The sequence below is a fragment of the Solanum pennellii genome, chromosome 4 (genome assembly GCF_001406875.1).
Source record: "Solanum pennellii chromosome 4, SPENNV200".
Lineage (NCBI taxonomy): Eukaryota > Viridiplantae > Streptophyta > Magnoliopsida > Solanales > Solanaceae > Solanum > Solanum pennellii.
The window spans coordinates 1,387,594-1,411,228 of record NC_028640.1 but is presented as its reverse complement, the minus strand read 5'-3'; the positions used below and the strand labels follow the sequence as shown (position 1 = coordinate 1,411,228).

The 23,635-nt window shown below is 29.3% G+C and overlaps 2 protein-coding genes and 1 long non-coding RNA gene across 6 annotated transcripts; 2 read left to right on the top strand and 1 right to left on the bottom strand.

The window, feature by feature from the left end:
- Window positions 1–124: 124 nt before the first annotated feature.
- On the bottom strand, window positions 125–4,914 carry LOC107015844. 4 transcript variants are annotated; one of them, XM_027916208.1, is made up of 8 exons: window positions 4,578–4,810; window positions 3,630–3,941; window positions 1,916–1,987; window positions 1,656–1,723; window positions 1,389–1,533; window positions 874–959; window positions 712–801; window positions 125–619 (listed from the first exon to the last, which is right to left on the bottom strand). In XM_027916208.1, the coding sequence occupies exons 2-7, from the start codon at window positions 3,873–3,875 to the stop codon at window positions 753–755; spliced, it is 666 nt and encodes a 221-aa protein (XP_027772009.1). In that variant the 5' UTR covers window positions 3,876–3,941; window positions 4,578–4,810; the 3' UTR covers window positions 125–619; window positions 712–752. The 4 variants fall into 4 exon arrangements, with proteins under 4 accessions (XP_027772009.1, XP_015071746.1, XP_027772008.1 ...); XM_015216260.2 differs by having other exon boundaries at window positions 132–619; window positions 879–959; window positions 4,578–4,804; XM_027916207.1 differs by lacking the exon at window positions 4,578–4,810 and adding an exon at window positions 4,829–4,914 and having other exon boundaries at window positions 151–619; window positions 879–959.
- Window positions 4,915–13,824: 8,910 nt separating this feature from the next.
- On the top strand, window positions 13,825–16,824 carry LOC107017375 (WAT1-related protein At3g30340-like). The gene is made up of 6 exons (XM_015217618.2): window positions 13,825–14,006; window positions 14,116–14,178; window positions 14,274–14,390; window positions 14,586–14,967; window positions 15,729–15,880; window positions 16,614–16,824. Exons 1-6 carry the CDS (start codon window positions 13,825–13,827, stop codon window positions 16,759–16,761), a joined length of 1,044 nt encoding a protein of 347 aa, XP_015073104.1. The 3' UTR covers window positions 16,762–16,824.
- Window positions 16,825–20,898: 4,074 nt separating this feature from the next.
- Window positions 20,899–22,035, top strand: LOC107017378. Its single transcript, XR_001456490.2, has 2 exons — window positions 20,899–21,009; window positions 21,437–22,035. It is a non-coding gene; the product is annotated as an uncharacterized LOC107017378 (long non-coding RNA).
- The last annotated feature ends 1,600 nt before the right edge of the window (window positions 22,036–23,635 follow it).

Sequence of the window (23,635 nt, the reverse complement as noted above, 5' to 3'; positions counted from 1 at the left end):
CGAAGTGAAGATAATTACTCTCTCCCTCCAGTTCAAAATAAGTACATTACCGGGCTAATCTAACGTTGTCCAATGACTTAACTAACGTTTGATCATAGATTTTGAATCAAATTTTTTCAAAATATATCTTTAAATATCTCTTTGATCATCTTTTGAAAATATGATGTTGGAACATTTTCAGTACTAAAAGCAGCAAATTCATATATATATTAACTCTACATAGATTTTTTCGACTAATTCACACTTTCAGATATCTCTAGTTGTAAAATTGGACATTTTTCATCTCTTTTGAGTCCTTTCTATTTTACCTGTATACTTCTATTTTGAGTTCTCCTCACAGATCTCTTCAGTATATAACTTCATGACGACTAATCATCCTTCATGAACTTTGGAGCAGTTCTCGAGGACAAACAAGAGTCTAAGTGTGGGGTGGGAACTCCCGCGACATATGCTGGAAGAGAGAGTAATAACAGTGGGGAAATGAAGAATCTCGGAGAAAAACTTCTCTTTGTTGTTCAACAACGACATTCATTCATTGGATAGCAGCAGTTATGGGAGGTTCTTGTTGCAGAGTCACCAGGCTAGCTTCTTCACGGGACGAAGAGATTGGCAAAGTAGCCTGTAATGAAGGTTGAACAAAGAATGTCTTTAACTTAGGAGGGGTATTATGTTAAGGCGAAACTTAAAGAGAAAAAAAAGATTCTCACACACCTGTTGGTGTTGCCGGTGGTGGCAAGAAATCACTGCTTTCATTATGACGTAGACGGGCAGAAAAATGCCCATAACTCTAAGAAGTAGCAACTGCAAGCAATGTGTAACAAGTGAGATGACATTATGTATAATAGCAATACACCATTTTCCCTATTTAACTACCTTACCATAACCAATGGAAGTGAGTAGTCCCCTGCTTGATCAACTATGAGAGGAAGAGTGTTACGTATAACTAGAAGCAGCATAAACTATTGAGAAAACAAAATGAAGTTAGAATGCAGCATATAAATTAGGAGATTAAAACATGGTTGTCCAAAGTACAAAGAAATCCTTCCAGATTCAAAATGGGTGAGTGATGTTATTACTTGTTTCTGGCATATAAAAAAACATGCTGCTACTAGTATGACATGTGTTCCAGCCAAGCACGGGAACTAGTGTATCGTATAATTTTATGTTCTCCCGAGTGATCACTTTTTGTGTTGCATATCAATTTAATTACATTCCGGTTCTTGTAAGCAGAGGGAAGGGCCCGACCACAAGGGACTAGCCATTGTACACAGAGGCTGTTTCCAAGGCTTGAATCCTTATTCTCGTAAGCAGGTTTTTTACTGTGTGAGAATGTACATGTATACAAACGTGTGTGTATGTGGAGAGAGAGAGAGAGAGAGAGAGATTACTATTATGGCAAATACACGACAACACATCATGCATCTTGATGTATAAACTTCATTTTCATCAGAGTTAATGAGATTGTGATCAGTTGAAACCACTGCTATCACACGTTGATTATTCAAGTTCCTTCTGACAATTCGCCAATTCCCCCTAAATAGAAACACCATATGCATATGTTCTCAAGTGATCTAATGAGAAAAGCAACATTGAAATGTGACACTGGGATATTCAAATTTCTATCATGTATAATAGCGTGAAAGAAGAAAAGACACCTCAAGTTCATTGGAATCCCACCAAGGCGAAAAATCGAGGGCGGTGCTGTGTAACCTGGCCTGAAAGGCTATTCACACAAATGCAGAAAAAAAAATCAATACCAACTGAATTGATAAAGCAAGTGCTGAACTACTGTAATGTACTCAAATAATCAAACAAGAAATACTAATGATGATTCTGATGCAGCGAAAGTGATTGCTTTGATGCAAATTATGTTTAACCTGTAAGATAGACAAACAAAATAGCGAACATATCTGACCTGGTGGCAGATCTCGCAAATGGTATCACCCTTCTCATTACACCACCTTTGCACGCATCTACGATGTGCATACTGGAAAAAAAAAAGACAATGCAAAAGCAGTTGGAAAACATGTTCAAACAGAAAATATTATAGTATTAGAAATGGAATGAGAACAGTGTAATGAATATATATAGCACCACCCTGTCTATATCTCGGTCCATTTGTTTTTCTTCAGGGGGTGGGCGAGGGAGGAGCAGCTCAAGTGAGACGATCAAATTTAAATCTGAAATTACTTAATGAGTAGTATATGAACACAAAACAACAATTAGAATAAGGCTAGAACATGTAACTCCCCTTTTCTTTCCCCTCTCAAAGTTTGCTCTGAGTATATCAAATATCACATTAGATAGGGACATTCATGAAGAGAAAGACTGATCAGTGGAATCGCATGGCAACGGAGAGCTGTGCAAAACTAATCATGTAAGTCCAATAGTAAATACAACAAAGTTCACTTGTGTCAACTTTACCATTCACGAAAGAATTCTGGCAAGACATTGATCAATTTTAATAGATGTTAACATATTGTTGATGCTATTTGGAACATGGAGAAACATAGAAAGACACGAGAGAATTATGTGGGGACGAGAGGATAAGTGAATCAGCACACACGTGCCATCAAAGCCAACTTTCACTTCTATTAGACATCTAGATATATGATACTAGTTGAGAGTTCGAATGCCTGCTTGGATTGGCCAAGTACTTAACCTCTAACCCCACTAATTAGGAGGTTCAAGTTTCTCAAATTTCTTCTTTTCTGCTTGCTCCACCTTGTCTACTACACGGAGCGAGGGAACAAATGCAAACCTCATTTTCCTTGGGGCTGGGGCGAGGAAAGAAGGAGAAGGTAAAAGCAAAACAATTCCAAAGCATATTCAACACGCAAAAGAAATCCATACAGGGTCTGGACCTTCAAAGCAAAACAATGAGGACAAAGGTAGAGCTCAGGATCTTCAATCTTTTTGTCAAGTGGGCAGACAGTAATTTGCAATAATAAACTGGTTCAAGGGCCCAAAAAAGGAGGAACTTGATGAATTATCCAGACGGGCCAACTTTCAAGATCAGAGAGATACAAATCAAAATTGTTTGGAAGGCATTAAACAGTTACAAGAACAGCACATTCAAACACATCTCCAAACAAATTCTTTGAGAAGCAAGAACAAATATGAAGTAGCATATCCTATATATGGCAACATCCACTCTAAGGCAGAATGTCTTAGTATTCACCATACTTGCTGGTTCACCGGAATTAAATTATGCTTGTGAAAGTAAAACCTATCTCATGCAATCTCAAAAAGGGCAGCCCAGTGTACTAAGCTTCTGCTATGCGCTGGACCAGCCAGACCACAACGGTCTACTGTGTGCAGCCTCCCTGCATTTCTGCAAGACGTTGTCCCAATGGCTAGAACCCATGACCTCTTAGTCACATGGAAGCAACTTTACTAGTTACGTCAAGGCTCCCACCATGTTAAACAGAATTATTATTTAGTAGGAAGAAAAAATGATTAACTATCACTATGCATGGACAACAGGAATTTGCTTTTACGCAAAACATACAGCTATTTTGCATCAATCAGTCACAAGCACAAGCATGAAAAAAGACTAATACACCAATTGAAAACATTTTTGCATACTTTAACTGAAAGATAATACTAATAAACAAGGGTCCACAAACCTTCAAGCTACCACAGCAAGCGCATGGAGCCTCCATATTTGAATCCATATCCTCATCTTGGCATATCCTACATTCCACCATTTTTCCTGGAGCTAAAACAGCATCAGCACTTCGGGAGGAGCAATAAGCTGTCGGGTCATCTGTTGTCCATGATGCTAATAGATTCTGATTCCTGCTCTCAATTGCAGCCTCCAAAGTTGATTCAGTCAGCAAACGATCAACCAGAAACACGAAGTGATCTCCCATCCTTTTGGTGATATGAAGAACACACAAACTTATGCCTTGAAACTATATGTTCTGTAACAGAACTGTCTGAAATTAGAACATAACAGAAGTTCCCTTAGAACACAAAAAAGAAAATGCTTCTAAAGAATGATCAAAAGGCTAACATACTATACGAAGAGCAGTACTACTAAACAAAGGCAAGTCACACAAGAACACCAAATATTCATAGCTTCAGAGTTTGTCAAATTAGGTCTCGACCCTAACTCACACTAACTCACACCCCAAAAGCTAGTTCAAAAGGAGTACGATTGCTCAAACCTTATTCAAGAGCTCAAGATTTAATTCATTCTAGGATGTAGAACATTACATTCATCAGAGTTCAACTTTAGAAAAATAAGACAACTTTAATCAGCAACAAAATTAGCTTAACAGATTGCAACATCAAAAAAGGACTAAAAAAAGGCACCCAAGAGAATCCCTGAACAAACATTACCAAAAGGAGACAGAAGCAAGAACATAGAAAGTACCCTAGCAAAGAACAAAACTGAAGAAACTTTAGGCAAAACCATATAAGCATTGAATCCATACCAAAATAAATTAAAAAAAGTAAAAAGGAGGGGAATTGAACAAACCCCATTTGTCAAAAAGTGATCTTTCACATAAATACCAAGTTATAACCAAACAAACATCAAAATGGAGAAGAAAAATCAGATAAAGACTTACAAGAAAGAGATTATCTATCTTCAACCTTACAAATTCTCTCTGTGGGGTTCTAATTTCTTCATAAAAATCAAATCTTTTTGAAAGAAACAAGATATTAGCAGCAAGAACCTAAAGAATAATTGCAAACAGGAACTGGGGATACAGTATTTATATATATATATATATACTAAAATATAGAACACAATTATAGTAAAATATTAAAAGTGTATATTTAGATTCAAAAAGGGATTCTTGTTTTAGTGTATGCTTACTCCACAGTAATCCACCATTTTTATAATTTGAAAAATCCTCCACCCCACCATGACCCCCCACTTCTCCATCAACAGTGCCACTTCTAAGGGCCACACACATAATTATCAAATTAAATTAATTATTCTTAATTTAGTAACCTATACATTAGGAATTTTATTAATTAAATATTTATTTTATTGGGATATTACATGTATATATAGGGTTCAATATCAATTATTACTAAGAATAAAATTTAATTTAGGGAAAAAAAGGTAAATATACTCCGAAATATGTAAATGTGTATCCAGATATTTTTAGTCATACTTTTAGGATATTAGTGTCTCTACCGTAAGATACTAGAGCATATATATCATTTATACTAACGGACATACACGTGTCATAATCGTATCCACCGAGTCAACATTTATTAAATATCAAATCGAAGGATAAGATTGTGTCACACGTCCTTATTTAGTCTTCCGTTAGAGTGAACGACATATCTGCTCTAGTTCTTGGACGGACATATACACTAATATCCCTAAAATATGACGAAGAATGTTTGCATATTAATTACGATAATTTAAAGAATATATTTATCATTTTTACCTTTGATTTAAAACGGAGATAATATTTGTCATTTTTTTTTGTTATAATATCCATGAAGAATGCAAACACGTCTTTAATAATGGTTCATTAATTTTGAAGCCCAACTCGATAAGGGAAGAGCTCTATTCTTTGCTTAAACGTTATTTCTATCGAAGAAAAATGACTTAATTAGTCTCAATAAATTAAGAATTAGGAACTAAATAGAAAGAAAGACCAAATTCTCTCTTTTTAGGATTATATATTAATTATCAATAAAGAAAAACCTAAAATAAACAAACAATTTAGGCAGAGTCCTTAATTATGAAGTTTGTTATTTAGCCAAATGCCACATAAATCTAAATTATTCAGTTCAATAAATTAAATACAGATGATTATGCCAAAAAAATAGTAAAATATATATATTGACTATCATTTTCATATATATATGATGGGCTTAATTTGACTATTTTGTTATCTTCCAAAAAAAAATATATTTGTGTACGTTGCAATTGATTAGTTGGCTAACTATTTTTAAATTTTGTTTTACTTGTTGAAATAACTTTAATTAAATCAATATATGTTAAATTAAAGTCATGCCTCTTTAATTGTTTTGGTTGGTAACCCTCCTAAACCAATTAGTATAATCTCAAAATCTCATATAATGCATGAAGTCAAAATCATGCTTAATTCCTCCTTTTATTTAACAAAAAAAACTTATTTGGTCACACACTTCTTTTTCATGTATGTGAGAAGGAAAGAAGGAGGATGTAAATTGAATTCATACATATTGTGTGTGCTTTCGTAATATCACAAGATTATATGTGCTGATGAGGAAAATAGTTTGAGATTAATTATTTTATCGAAATATTTTAATCTTCGATTGTATATTAAAGAATTTGATTTTAATTTATCGGATGAACGTATTGTTATAGAGTTTGATTTTTCGAATAAATTTATAAAGTTCAAAAAGTAGAAATGATAGCTAGGTTTATTTTGGTGTGTGTGTGTGTGTGTGTTGTGGAGGCTAAAGTGAGGTAAGCTTAAGCAAATTGTATTAGGTATGGTTGACCAACTAGTTTAGTTGAATATAGTGAAATTGAGAGTCATTGAAGTATAGTCATCATAATGCCAAAGATAATAATGTTTTATTTTTAATATTTTACTCGGTGTTTGATATTCACACATTGCAGGATTTATTTAGGGAAATTATTATTATGGTTGATTTCATTCATTTCGGGGCTTGAATTTGAGACTTTTATGATTAAGAGAAGAGGGATCTCAATCATCTAACTACAACTCATATGATGAAAATGATGTTATTACACTGGTTATCTTATTTTCATGATGTTTCACTCAATATTTGATACTTGCACTGAAGATCGACTAATTTAGATTAACATAATACGGGTCCAATTATGTAGAATTGGCTATAAGTAAGTTTTTTTTTTCCGAACTCGAATCTGAAACCTTTATGTGGAGGAATCTCAATCATCCAAATATGTTAGATTATTGATGATCTTCATTGTCCTTTTAGTATGTTAGTATTTAGGTTTATAATACTAAAAGAAAAGGAAAATTAATTTAATAGTTTGACATATGTATGTATAATTAGTTTATAATATATGCATTTATATTAACTAATGACTACAAATATTTTTGACTAAGTAGCCAAATATATAGTCTCAATATACACATATTAGTTATATATGTACATATTTTACAATTACTATACACATTATACTAAGTTATAAACTTTATATAAACAAAGTAAAGATTATACTTATTTAATTGGGAAACTTACATAAATATACAAAAATAAAAAAATATTTACCATTTATAGCAATAATATCTTTTTTTCACTTGATCACTTTTAATTCATTTATAATACAAGTTTAATACATATTACAAAGAAGAATTTATTATTCATATATAAGACAAATTTTAATAATGGATAATACATTTATCACGCATTTTAATACACTTATAATACAATGTGTCAAATTTTTACCAAACAAACATAATATATTTCAAAAAACAATTATAATTCATATATATTGCATACATAATTCACTTTTAATTCATATTGCAGATTTGACATAGTATTGTTATAAATGGTAATAAATAAAAAGTATTGCTAAAATCAGTAATTATTTATTAAAATGTACTAATTTATGTAATTTTTCCTATTTAATTTCTGGAAAACTTATTTAATTTCTTGTAAGGGTAACTTTAAGGACAATCAATATTAATTGTCATAAAAAATTCACAATCAATCACGCAATATAAAAGAAGGAAAATGAACATAAGATTTGGGTTTGGAATATATTGTCTTAATGTCAACACTCAATATGAATAAATTTTTATAAGAAATTTACGATATCCGATGAATACACGAGACATATTAGGTTTCAACTGATCATGGGCCAAAAATTAACTTGGCCCAAATTCAACTAGAGATGTCTAACTCATGCGGGCTTTGGCTCCTATGGGCTAGCCGGGCTAACCTAATGATGGGCCGAAAAATATCAAGTTCAACCCATTTCTATGTGGGCTACAGTCTGACGGGTCAACCGCTTTTAGAAAAAAAAATTATATATATATTTAATATTTTAGTTTAAACTCTATATTTAAAATTGTAAAAATTTAAGGAATCCCATAGTGTAATTCAATAATTACACTCTGTTCCGACAAATTTAGTATTTACTAAAAATCCCTTAAAATTTTTGTGCCGTGATACTTTAGACTCTAGTGATACATGGTAAATTATACATGGTAAATTTAAACTGTAAAGAAAAATGGGGAAAAAACGGTACATTTAAACTTGTTAACTAAAATAGCTTAATTTACGGTAACAGATCATTAATCAGCATTAAATTAGCACGTAATTGGATATTAATTTCAAATTTTGAAAATCAAAGATTATATCATCTATTTTGAATACAATTTTCAAAACCGCGTGATACATAGAAAACATTATGATACACAACAAATTCATGTATCAATGCATCGTCTAAAACACTATACACACTGATTCAAAATGTATCAGCAAGCACACTTGATGGCGCAGTTATTGAAATTAATCACTGATACATGATAAAAAATTTCAAAAACCCTTGATACATAGGAAATCATATGATACACATCTAATTCATGTATCAAATCATAGACTAAACATTATAATCCACTTAGTACTTATGTATTAAACCTATTGTCTGATACATGATAATAATTTTCATAATTTTTTGATACATATTGAATTCCTTAAAATTTTTACTAATTTCAACAACAATTTTAAAATAAGTATAAAAATACAAACCCGAAACAATGTAGGCCTGAATCATATATCCAATTACGTGCTAAACCACAACATGATTTAAAAATACACATAATATGTGCATAGCTCCTCCTATGCATAACAGTAGTGACTTACAATCACTGGTGGCAATTTAGTCGTGAATATGAGGTGCTTCATATTCATGCTAGTTGCATTAGTCACCACAAAAGCTCTAAATTGTCATCGAGGAAAGGTGATTTTCTGCAGAGCTTGTTGTAATTAGTCACCATACACTCTCTTTATCATGTGTAAAGCCGGAGTAAAGTTTAGTAAATGTTGGAGTAAGAAGAATTGAAGACGTGGTGGAGTAAGAAGAACAATAAGAACGGGAGAGAAATTGTGCAGTTTTTTGAAATTTCAAATTTTTTGAATTTTGAAATTCAAAATTTCAAAATCGGGTGTTTTAATTAAAATTAATTAAAATTAATAATTCAAAATCCAAAAACTGATTTAGAAGATTGAGTGTTTTAGTGGAGAAAAAATAAGCATTATATTGGGGGATTGTGTATTATAGGAGAGAGAATGTTATGTATCTATACACTTCTACTAAAATTAAAAAAAGGGAATTATGTAATATTTAAAAAAAGAAGGGAAAATTAGAGAATATAAAACTTATAGTTGTGTATTTAAGTTATTTTTCCTTAAAATTTTAAGATAAATATCTTCACTTCATTTTACTTGACACTCTTCTTTTAAAATTTATTTATTTGCGATTATTTTATCAAACAAACTTAATTGATCATATTTTGAAAATCTAAATTCGATTATTAGTATTTTATCTAATTATTTAATAATAAAGACAATATTCGAACTTCGAAGAAACTAATAAATTTCTCTTAATATGCTAAAATAGATAAATATATATATATGTGTGTGTGTTTTAAATATAAAGGCCATGTATTATAAAATGGAGGAAGCAATTATTGATACAAAAATATGTTGTGATTATCTTCTGAATGTGTACAAGATAAACACGACTTCAATGTAATATAATCCACAAATCACATAGGTAAACCCTACTCCAGTGGAATATATACCCCTAAATCACATAGGGAAACTACACTTTAGTGTAATATACCCACAAACCAGGCAAATCACATTTTAGTGCAATATATACTCACAAACCAAATAGGTAAACCACACTTCAGTGTAATATACTCGCAAATTACATAGATATATTACGCTCTAGTGTAATATAGCCATAAATTATATAGGAGCGGTAAATCGCATTAGACAAGCCTTGTGAAACGAAACTCAACCCAAAAAATATGTAAATAAATTTTAAAAATCTGAAACTTTAAGTTGAAAGATCACCTGCTCAACCAACTCAGTCATGCTAAGTGAGTAGTATATCTTAATAGATATTTCTATGAAGTGCTATAAATAGTCATATCGCATTGGTTATAGGGTTTTGCATCTACAAATGGTCCTACACAAACTATCTAGCTTCTCTATGAGGTGATACCATGTCCTTCTTAATTATTACGAGCAGAGCTAGAGTATAACTTACGAGTTCAACTAAAACTATTATTCTTTATTAAATATACTTTGTAGGTTTTAGGAATTTCATTTTTTTTAATAAAACTTTGAATTTATAAATTTTAAATACTAATTCCATCTTAGTTCATATAATCTACAATTTTTTAAATGTTTATTCATGAGTGCTTGTAGCAACACTAAACTTGGTGGGTGAAGTCTTTTTTAGCAATCGAGTTAAATTATGAAGAATGTTTGAATTATTTGATGGAATGGACAAGCAAATAATTGGATTTTGGATAACTAGATAGAGTCTGTTTCAAAGCTAATTACTTAGGTATACTCTAGTTTGCAATATTACATATCTTATAAGATTTTGGTGCATCCGGATACGTTCCGATACGTCAAGATACATGTATCTCGAGCTACATGTGGTGAAATTTGTTTTCAAGATACAATGTATCTAAATAGATTTACGTATATCTGAGATAAATAATAAATCTTGCTCGCCTCGATCTCTTTGATCTCCCTCGCCATTCTCCTATGTATTCGATATTTCAGATACATGCAGATTACATCAGATACATACAAATACATATTTTTCGTATATCTTGTTCACTCTTATCTCTATTTTAGTGTATCTCGTAGTAAAAATATATGTATCTAAATATATCTGTTTGTAGCATCAATATCACACAATTTATGAATGAATGACATAGTTCCCTTTTAAGTCTAATTTCCACAACCTTTTAAGATATTTTACTTTCAATATATTAGTGATTCTCAAAGAACTTTGACTACTTTAATTAATTTTAATAATATAATTAATAGCTACGTCCAATTTAAAGATTAATTTACTAAGATATTCTCCTTATTAAAATGTGTGGGTGTAAAATCTACAACCGTACTATGATATTGATAGAAAACTATATTATCTTTGACTTTCTGTTTACTTATTATTATTTTTCATTATTATTTTAAATTTAATATATGGTGCTCATTGTTTATTTTGACAATATTCATTATTTAAAAATGTAAATGGCGTCCTTTCATAATTCAGTAATCAAATCACTAATCAATGGAAGAAAAAAAATTCTTAAGAATCATGAGGTGGTGCAACTAGACTATTTGTTCTTTATTTATTATTAAAAAAATAAAAAATAAATTAATTTTATATTGTTGGGGTTGTCGAAAAGTATTTTATTCTTTCTATTCAATTTGTTTAACATATTTAATGAATTTTATCTTATCTTTTGGGAAAATTATATATAAATTGGACTCACTCGAAAAAATATTTATTCAAATTAGACTCAACTCAATTTATTTATTTCTGTTGGATCAACGATTCAAATATTTTATTCGACTATTTCCCTGTTTCATTCACTGAATCACCATTTTTGATACTATCGAATCATATATGTGTACTTTGATAGTACCTATATGATGAATATCATAATTGAGCAATTTTTTTTTACTGAAACGTTGTTTGTTCCTCCGTAATGCCATCGGAGTATCGATATACTATAATGGTATCAAGGAATAACTAGGTAGTGTTTTCACTGAAATATCGTGTCTTATCTTTGATACCGTTAAAGTATATACATATTCGAAGGAATAAACGCGCATCAATAATTAAAAACAAGGGGCTAAAAGTAAGAGGATAGTAGTTTCTCTTTTTGAGATATAAGCGTTTTTTTTTCTTTATTCTTTTTAATCCGTCTAAGATCACAAAATTTAAAAATCGTCTTTATTAATCAAACAAATTAAAATTGGACATGGTATTATTTTTCTTGAGAGTTCCATTCTTTCGTGCACAGGAGTAATTAGAAGATGCTATTGACTATTAAAAAATGTTATCTTATGAGTTATGTAATTCAAAAGAAATGTTTAAGTTTAATTAAATAAATAAAAGTTATTTAATTGTTTAACTAGCTAATTTAGTATATAATATTTCCATCCAACGTTGTACGAACAAACTTGTTATTATTTATATACCAAAAAAGTTGAAATTAAAGGCAACAGAATATTAAAAAAAATGTGGTGCATACTTTAAAAAGTAAAAATTAATTAAATACAACAAGATCGACTATACAAATTAAGTAACAATTTGTAAATTGAGTTCAATATTATGGATATTGAGTTCAAATTCAACCGTAACTCATTTGGTTTACGCTCGAAGATTTTTTATTTGTATTTGATTAGTGAATTTTTAATCAATATACGTAGATTTGAGTCAAAATTACTAATTTGAATGAATTATATATAACTAAAACACTGCATACTTTTGTGTGACCAGGCCCCCATTTTGTGCTAGTCTTTAATTTATGTCCCTTGTAACAAATATTTATGTACATACACAAAATTTAAGAAATATGGAGGATTTGAAATACTCCAAAATTACCATTAAAATAATGAATTTTTTCAAAAAAAGAGAAACCTTTGTGAACTTCTTGACAAATAAGTAGACCCAACATTGGTAAAATATAGATTGTATCATTAAATATTTGTCAAACAAATAAATATAAACTGACTAAAAAAAAAAAGTGTATCATATAAGTTGGACAAAGAGAGTAATTTTATATTTTCATATCATAATATCCTACCAGTACATTTTATGTCTGGAAATGACTAACGAAATCTAAGTTCAGCTAGGCGTAAACTCGATTGCTAAAGATCAAAATTTGAAAGACAAAACGTGCAAATTTATGAGGTTAGTGAGCCTTCCATCCATCAATTGAATTGAACCCTAAACGTAATCGAAATTTGAAGACAAAACGTGCAAATTTATGAGGTTAGTGAGCCTTCCATCCATCAATTGAATTGAACCCTAAACGTAATCGAAATTTGAAGACAAAACGTGCAAATTTATGAGGTTAGTGAGCCTTCCATCCATCAATTGAATTGAACCCTAAACGTCATTGAAATTTGAAAGATAAAACGTGCAAATTTATGAGGTTAGTGAGCCTTCCATCCATCAATTGAATTGAACCCTAAACGTCCATACATATTCTCTCCTAACATAAAAAGTAAATGATGTGACTCTAGCCACTCTTGTACCATCAAACAACATGGAAAATAAAACATTTCCTATACCAAATCTTGCTCTTGCTAACTTTTATGTGTTATTAATTAGTTGAAATTTGATTCCATCAGAGTATATATATACCGTAACGATAACACCACTTGCACATTGTTCATATTAATCCAATAGATTAGACACATTGTTCTTCTCCCACTTTCTAAATATATATAACTTATTAATACATGAAAGCAAAAAAAAAAAAACTAGTTCTTTGTTTCCAAAAGTAGAAGGATAAGATGCTTAATGTTGTATTTGCATATAATTTCTGAGGTCATTAGCTTAATTTTTCGTAGAATATTAACAAACAACGCGATTCGATCATTCAAAGTGGCTTAAAGAACATTATATAAACATGGAAATATTGGCCTTGACATTACAAAAACAAACAAACAATGATGTGATGTATGAGTCTATGAGAATCATATCTTATATTCACTCTGTTTCGTACTGTTTTTATTATATATACGCTGAAGTTTCATTCATCAAATGTGGCTCTAAGCTCTAAAAGTGAGCGAGTTTTACATACTGGAAATATAGATATGAGTTTCTTTGAGAAATGGAACGCGGTATCTGCAATGATTGTTGTTGAATTTGCTCTTGCTATTGTAAATGCTCTGTTCAAAAAAGTTCTTAATAGAGGAATGAATCAATTGGTGATAACTACGTATAGGTTTTCAATTTCTACGATTGTCTTAACTCCTATCGCGTGTTTTTTAGAAAGGTATGGCCTTTTTAACCCATCGCGTACTGATTAGTACAGTTTAGTTTCCATATCAGGTATGTATGACATTTTAAGATATGTTAGTCAGTTTGCCCCTTTTTTTTTGCAGGAATTTCATATCGAATTTGACAGGTCGTGTTGTGTGTTCTCTGTTTTTCAGCGCGCTTTTGGGGTGAGTACTTTTCTTTCTTATTCTATATACTTAAGTATCTTTATCACATTTAGTAAAGTAATCATGACGAATGAGAAAAACATCGGTGTTTTCAGGGGTACGCTTACTCAATATTTCTTCCTAATTGGACTTAAATACACCTCAGCAACATTTAGTTGCGCGTTCATCAATATGGTTCCTATCAACACATTCATCATGTCATTGCTACTCGGGTAAGCACCACTCGATTGATTCTCCAGACTCATACTGCAGTTGATCTCTCAGATGGTCACTCAGCAACTTTCTAAGATAATAACTATTAGCTGAGTTTGTTGTACTAACAACATACTGTTGTGGCTACTTGTTTAACTTTTAACGACTCAAAATCATTATAATGATCATATCCATATGTGTGAATAATCTTGCAGGCAAGAGAACATGAACATGAAATGCAAAAGTGGGAGAGCTAAGGCATTAGGAACTTTATGTTGTCTTGGTGGAGCTTTGATACTAACTTTATACAAAGGAATGCCATTGATAAATCAATCAACACCAGAAGTTGAAGTGAACCACAATGTAAAGAGTTGGATTGTTGGTTCATCATTTCTATTCGCGGGGAGCGTCGTTTGGTCTTCGTGGTTTCTTATACAAGCTAGGATTGGGAAGGACTATCCTTATCAGTATTCAAGCACAGCAATAATGTCATTTCTTGGAGCCATTCAATCTGCAATCTTGAGCTTGGTTATTGATAGAAACACATCTACATGGTTTCTCAAAGGAACTTTAGAGATCTCAACTGTTATATATGCTGTGAGTACTGTCTTACTCCTTTCTGTTTCTATTTGTTTGTCTTACTTCCCTTCGTTAACTCCATGTCCCGTCAAAATCAGACAAACAAGCATATTATACAGTCTTACCTCTCTATAAGAACATTGGTTGTCCTGATGTTCTTTTGACTGCTATGGTAATATATCATTATACAAAACATATACTCCCTCCGTCTCATTTTATGTGAAACTTTTTGCATTTCGTGATTCAAGCAAGTCTATGTTTGACCGTAAGTTTTTCATAGATTCTTCTAACATTTTGAATTATCAATTATTGTGACTTATAGTACTCTTTACGTAGTTTACAAATATAGAAATTTTATTTTAAAAAATTTGAAGATTCCATACGCAAATGTCTGGTCAAAGTTAAACTATTTGACTCTCGAAAAATGAAAAGTGTCACATAAAATGGGACAGAGAGAGTAATATAACATAACATGAAAGATCAGTTCCATAGGAAACATGAGTATTATAGTGAAATACTGTTATAAGGATGACTGTTATAGAAAGGTCTGACTGTAATCGATTATAACCCTGATAGGTTTCATTGGAATAGTGAAATATTGTTATAACGAATGTCTGTTATAGAAAAATCTGACTGTAATCGATTATAACCATGATCGGTTCCATATGAAACATGAGTGCTATAGTGAAATATTGTTATAACGAATGACTGATATAGAAAGATTTTTACCGTAATCGATTATAACCATATCGTAATGTTTATTATGTGTGTGTATACAGGGAGTGGTGGGATCAGGTTTATGCTATGTGGTCATGTCATGGTGTGTAAAGCAAAAGGGTGCAGTATTCACCTCTGCATTTAGTCCATTGATTCAAATTTTTGCTGCTGTGATTGACATCTCCATACTTCATGAACAAATTCACCTTGGAAGGTGGGAACTACTTTTCTTTAACAATTTTCTTTTACCAAAAAATGGAGTAAGAATCAAGAAAAGGGCAAAAAAAAAAAAAAAAGAGCAGACTCGATTTTAGTTTATGTGACACTATTTTCTTAGTTGATCATCCTAAAACGAATGACACATTTTTTAAAATTGAAATAATCTAACTTCAATTTTTTACTTTACCCTGAAAAAGAAGTTTTGGTAGCCACAAAACCACAAGTTTCGAAAGACTTATAACCTCACATATATAAATCATAAATTTCAAAATTCATTGTTTTTTCTTTTAAACTAAAGAGAATCTGGTTAACAAAATATCTCACATTCATGCAGAGTTTGGTGAATGGCCACACCTAATCTATATAATGCAAGTATTAATGACTGCTTCCACGATGCGACTCCATGACCTATAGGTCACACCGAGATAACTTTATTATTACTCCAAGTCTATCTTTCAAACTATGTCAAATAAATTGAAACTGAAGAAGTAGATGCTAAGCTTTTTTAAAAATTGTCTTCTAAACAGATAAAAGACTCAAGTATGCAATCGAACAACTTTGGCATGAATGAGTCTTTCGTTAAACAAAAAATGGCATAGATAAGCTGAACTTTTAGTAGATGGCATAAATGAGTCTTTTTTTAAAAAAAATTCAATGACATATTTGAGCCTTTTCCTTTAATACTATTTTTCTACTAAAATTTTTTGTTGTTGTTGTTGCTTTAACAGCATTTTGGGGTCCATTTTGGTTATTATTGGCTTGTATATTCTTCTATGGGGTAAAAGCAAAGACACAGAGAATTTGAAGAATTCTCCAACAACAGAAAAGAATGTGCAACCTACACTTCCTGTTACTTCCAGCCCATCTCATACATAAGAAGGTTACATAATGCCAAAAGTGTATATCCCATATACCGTCAAATTTTTCTATAATAACGTCATTTATCTAAATATTGTTTGACTGTTATAGCAAATATAATATATACTATAATATAACATAAAAAGTTAGTTCCAAAAAAAAAATTGATCATTAATGATGATGTTATAGAAATGTCTGACAGAGAATCATTTCATTATTTACCGACAATAATAATTTCTAAGATATAATATCACATGTTTTGGAGAATTTATCTTCAGAGGATTTGACTAATTAAGATAGGAAACTAATTAATTTAATCATATCATATATAGACATATATTCTTATTCACAACATTGATAAATACATAAAGTACATTGTGAAACTAATACTCAGCATATGCTAGACTATAATAGAAGCATTTGCAAGAATCTTCCAATTGGTCCAATTCCCCTAATATTTGCTAATCGAGTTGATTTCTCAGATGCTCACTTAATTAATTATTTATTCCGTTTATCAGTCAATTGAGTTATAATAAGCACAACATATCTAATGAAATTCCATAAATGAGGACTCGACATTTCATATATAAGATAGTTTCTTGGCAATACATGATGATGTTCTATTCAAGAAAAATTGTGTGAAATAAGTGAATTTATCCAGTTGAGACATTCTTGATTGATTGAGTCAAAATGATTCCTTAAATACAGCTTCACTCCGTCAAGTTCAGATTCAAAATTTTCACTCTAATTAGCTTTTTATATTTTATTCAAAAAATTCAATATATATATATATATATATATATATATATATTACATAAAATATTTATCCTATATATACAGTATAAGAATCTCCGATAAATATACCCTCACGTCTCCCTAGATCCGCCCCTCATATTAAGAGGTTGTCAATGTACTAAGGTAAGCCATAGATATTCAAAATTGCTATATTCTTTTTGTTCCTTGAGTGGCCCTTATTCCCCCAAAATAAACACTAATATTTTTTTTGACAATTTGGTTTAAAGTAGTTTAACATAATTCATATCACCACTTGCAAATAGTAGTAAATCATCAGCAAAGCTAAATCCTCATTTTGGGACACCCTGGAATATAATATATTTAAGTGAAAAAGCTTAAATATTTTATCGAACTTTGAAAAAAAGCTTATATTTATATTATATGTTAGGAGTATAGCTTATTTGAGTCATTTCTGTTTGAGAAAAGGCTCATTCATACAACAATTTGTTAATTGAAATAGATGAGTCTTTTCTCAAAGTCCAGTAACATATTTGAGTCTTTTTTCCTTTAAAAAATACATAATTGACCACTTGTAAAAACGGGTATTGCAAAACCAAAACTATTTCCAGTTAACAAAAAATAACATAAATAAACTTTTTTATCAAATAAAAATAGCATAGATAAATCAAAATGTAACACACACATATATATATTGCATATTTGAGCCTTTTTTCTATATTTAAATTATTTCTTCCTAGTCAATTCATTGAGACTTCTACAAAGATATTCCATTACAATGGCAAACAAAAAAAAAGGTTCCATTTTTAGTTAATTGAACATTTTTTATTGAAAAATAACATCATTTGTTTACATGATTATTTTATTATTATAAAATTTATATTGATGACTCTTAAGTTTTTGGAGAAGAATAATTTTATCTTGTAACGACTTATTAAAATATATTAAATGTTCTCCTATCTTCTTGAGCCAATAACAATACTTTTTTAAAAATTAAAACTTTTACACCTGCCATAACATTAACACGTAGCTAATTACATGTCATGTGAAGCTTTTTAATATTCTATTAACAAAATTTCACTTTATATTTGCCTAACTTATTCGAATGGATTTTCTTTAGATACACCTGTTAAATTCCATAATCAACAATGAGAAAAAAAAGTTAACATAATATATATTTTTTATTAAAAGAAACATAACTACTAATAAAAAAAAGTTTATATTCGATTTTCAGTTTAATTTTGTAGGCTTTAGAAAAAAAGATTTTATAATTCTCTTTAAAAAGAATTTACCAGAACTATAAACTCATGATATATTCGATTTCATTATGTCTATTATTAATTTTTTATTTTATTACATTTTAATAAATTTGATTGACTATTTTAATAGAGATCCCAAATAAATAATATTGAAATGAAGGATTCGTATACCCTACGATTGATAATATGACACTTGTCACCACCTATTTATAAAAAAATGATTTTGTTGATTCTCTTTTATGCCAAACTAATTAAAAAACATATTTACACCAACTAGTAATTAACATATTTAAAAAATTAGTAATCAGACATTACAAATCTTTTACGTGCACTTTCTTTTTTTTTTTTGCTTTTTTCGAATTTTCTACGTGCATTTTTTTTGCTTGCATGGCACATGGCACAAACACATTAGTATAGTAGAAAACTATAAATGTCATTATTGTCGTTAAAATTTGCGATAAAGTGATAGATATTTTTATATTTTTAATTATGATTTTACAGTTAAATAAGAATGAAATTAATTTTTTTAGAGAGCACTTTACTCTAAAAGTTTTTTTTTAAATTAGTATGCAAAATGAAGATACTCGCTAAAGAGATATAAATATAAAAAAATAATAATAAATATGGAAAAATTAAAGGAATTTAATATTTATGATACGAACATACGAGAAAATTTGATAGCTGAGTTGATTGACTACCTGAACTCTCACCTTGTTGATAAGAATTTGATTCCGCACATTGTAATTTCCTTTCCGTTTCTCCTTTCCCTACCCGCTTTCTTAGAAAATGATCTAAACATACGTAAATAATAAATTTAATTCTACACAAAAAAATTTTTTAGTGAAAAACCATTGAATCTCTTTAAATTCGCTCTTTTCTGTCTTTCTAAAATAAATTTGAATTAATCGAATTTCATAACTCAAATAAAGTAAAGTAGTTAAGAGATATCAACTTCCTATCAAATAAATTAATGGCATGACAACTAATTCCCTCATTTGTTTCCGTAATTGTTTTGCTAATTACTTTTAACCTCTCTATTATATGAGTATATTTTTTAATTTAAAAAAAAAGCTTTTGTCTCCCCTTTTATTCTATTGGGGTGAGGTGTTGAATAGTTAATTTTTTTCAAGAAAAATAGGAGGATCACTTTTTTGATTAATTTATTGTATCTCAACTTTTTAAATTATTTATACATAAACTTGATAAGTACATAATACAGGTGGTAAGTTTTGTTATCCAAAAATTAGAATTTAATAAATTGAAATTAATTTTCATGTCAATTTGGTGTATACACGTGGCCTTGAATTTATAGAAAAGGATCAATTTATTATGTGGTCCGTTGTAAATTTAATTTAATATATTGTCATTATTCTCAAGAGATTTCTACAAAATAAATACAATAATATTTGATGTAAATTCAAAATATTTTCTATAAAATACAATAACATATTTGGCGTGAATTCAAAATATTTTTTATAAAAACAATAATATATATAATGTGAATTTAAAATATTTTTTATAAACAATAACTTATCTAATATAACTTTTTAAAATAAAATATAATAGTATGTTTAATATGATCTTAGAAATAATTAATTTAAACACATAACACAATATAGGGAAGGTATATTTAGCACGTTAGCTCACCAAAATTTATCCTATATATAGCTAGCTATTTTTAAAGATTTTAAATTATATTATTATCAAATTTCGCTATAATAATATTAGTTTCGATATTTTGACTTATATAGGTATGGCTTGCATATACCTATAATAATATTTGGTATTAAAATTTTATTGGAACAAGAAAGTAATATCTCATTAATAAACTCTCATCCTTACAAAAATTATTTTTTTTTGTCCAATAGATAGAAAACAAATATGTGGGGATCCTTTAATCTAATGAAAATTGTTTTTAGTTACTTAATTATATAATGATGTAAAATTCTTTGTCAAAAGTTGTATATATAAAGTATTAACATTTTTAAGCTATTAATTTGGCCAAAAGTATTAGGTCTATTATTATTATTTAATTTAGAGATTCTATTTCTACAAGATATAATTATCTACCAATAAAATATCTTATGATGTTCTATATATATATATGAGTGTCACTACACAAATATTTAGTTATAAAATTCATTATAAAATATGGCTGCCTCTTCAACACCTCTCTTTAGTTGCTTAAGAAAATTGCATATGCCTAAGTTACAAAATTATCAAATTATCATGTCTCAAAGCTTCCATGGTGAAGGTAATTAATTAATTAATATATCACTTCATTATTAATTTTTAGCTTTTATTTTCTATATTAACATTAACTTTTTCATACTCAATTTGTTTTGTTATGATCTTGAACTCGTATGAGAAGGTCAGATTCAAAATTTAGAGTTCATTCAAATGAGTATAGGTTGACGCTATCTTCTTACTCGATAAACATCTTGTTTCTATCGTTTAAAATCAAGGGTTCGAACCTAATAAGTAACGTAACATTCCTATCTACCCTTTCTTTCTCTCCTAACGTAATTAAAAAAAACTTATAATAAAACAGACGAGTTCAGTTGAATCAGCAGAACACCTCTTTCATCAAGATTTCATTTCTTACAAAGTTAGATTCCAAAATAAATTAATTAGAGAGGGCATAATTTTTGTTACTTTAATTATTTTCTAATATTTTGCAGGGAATTCATCTTATAGTATTGTTGATTCAAGTTTAAATACTCTAAGACAAAGAATAGAGGTACTAAGGAAGAAGGATAAGTTGATGATCAACACAATTTACAAACATGAAAATGGTTGGAATTATTTATGGGAGTATGATTACAAACACAAGAAACATACTTTAATATTGGAATTGATTGAGCTAGTAGGTTTAATAAGCACCAATATAGGATTTGTTTTCCTAAGTGGTTATTCTTGCATGTTTCTTGTTTCCCTCATACTTCATCTCGCTAGACGTTGATCTATGTTATTCGAACTTCTAAGAAATACTATTAAGTTTGTGTCAGATTTTTAAAAAATTATTCCTTCTGTTCGATATTAGATGTAAGGGGGACAACGGAATCGGTACTTACCGGTTACCGGTCCGTCCCGTCCCGGTTCGCTTCCGGTCTGGTTCGATACCGGTTAGTCCTGGTATAGACCGGTTCGGTCCGGTTCCGGTACAGGTAACGGGACGAAAACCAGAATGTGCACTTTTTGCTCAACTTTTCTAATTTAGATGTGCACTTTTTATTGAATATGAGGATTACGAAATTATTAATAGATTGATCAACTTTACTATTTTGCATGTTGAAAAAAGAAATTATCAGATCTTCAAAATTTGCTTAAATTTTCGAAAGTTATATTAATTGTAGGGGTAAAATTTAATTAATTTTATCCTGATTTGTTAAGTGAACATATAATATGAGACTGATATTCATAGTAAGATGATCATCTAATATGAGACGTAGTGAGTATATATTTTTGAAAGGATAAGTATGAACATAGACAACATTTTTTAAAAATTTAAGCATATTTCGGCTCGAATTAAAATGACTATATAGTATTTTCTTTGGAATTTCTTTATTTCTTACATAGTATTTTCTTTTGAGCTTTAAAAATTGGATTAAAAATAACTTTATACTATAAAATAATAATATTAACAAAGTAATTAAAATTAATCATATAATACCCCATAATATATTATAATTGTTTATTTAAATAAATTATGAGATATTGCAAAGTTTGTTCAGATGAAAATGTTATAGTAATTACAATATTTATTTACTAAACGTACAAACGAATACTTTCATAATTAATAAAGTCTTTTCGGTATGTGATTTGATCTATTTTTCATCGATCAATCATTTTTCTTATCTTATTCTTGGAAGCATATAACTAGTTTAATTAATTGCCACTAAAAATAATAAGTTAGCTCGTTTCAAAAAAAAATATTGTAATTACTGACCTATATAGGGTTAATGAACCTTTTGTAACCTCTTAATTATATATAAAATATAATCTTGTTATAAAGAAAAAAAAAGGTTTGAGTTGAATAACAAAATATAACATTTTGTAGGTTTGTTATACTTTTTCCCATAGCCCATAGTCCTAAAATAGAATATATTTACATCATATTCTCTTCTAAAGTTTCATTTATTTAGAAGAAATTTGAAATAATTATTAGTGAAGAAATAACTCACAACATTTTTGATACATCACGCAACTAACAAATCATTGATTTTTGTCATGTTCTGATCAATGATAAGATTAGTGGTTTATGATTGAAAAAGTTAGATTAAATTTGAATGGATTAAAATATAAATAAATTATCTGTTAGTGTAATTTTAAAAGTCGAAAGGATAGGAAGTTACGGAGTAGATTTTATCTTATTTTTGTGGGGTAGAGAGCAAAGTTGTTTTAATAAATGAGTGAGTTATTGACACATCGTGAAAAGCAAATCATAATTCAAACAGTTCAATTATTACTCTTTAAATTTATTTTTATTTGCCATGTTACACTTTTTAAAAGTCAAATTGATTAATTTTTAAAGTTAAATTAGGTTACGCTAATTCGATATTTCAAAAAAAAATAGATTTTAAAAAACTATACAAAAAGTACTATAAATTGCAATTGTTTGCATATCAATATGATGAAAAAATTCATTATAAAATGTAAATCAAAATTTTTATCATTTGAATCTACAAAAGCAAACTATAACAATTAAAGTAGATGAAAATAGTATTAAGTTTTATTCTTAGAGTATGTTCGATATGAAAGAAAATATTTTTCAAGAATATAGGTAAGGTTTCTTACATATATTTTTATGTTCAACACGTATACAAAAAATATAAAAATATTTACGCATATTCTAGATACATAGGAGGTGGGAGTGGAGT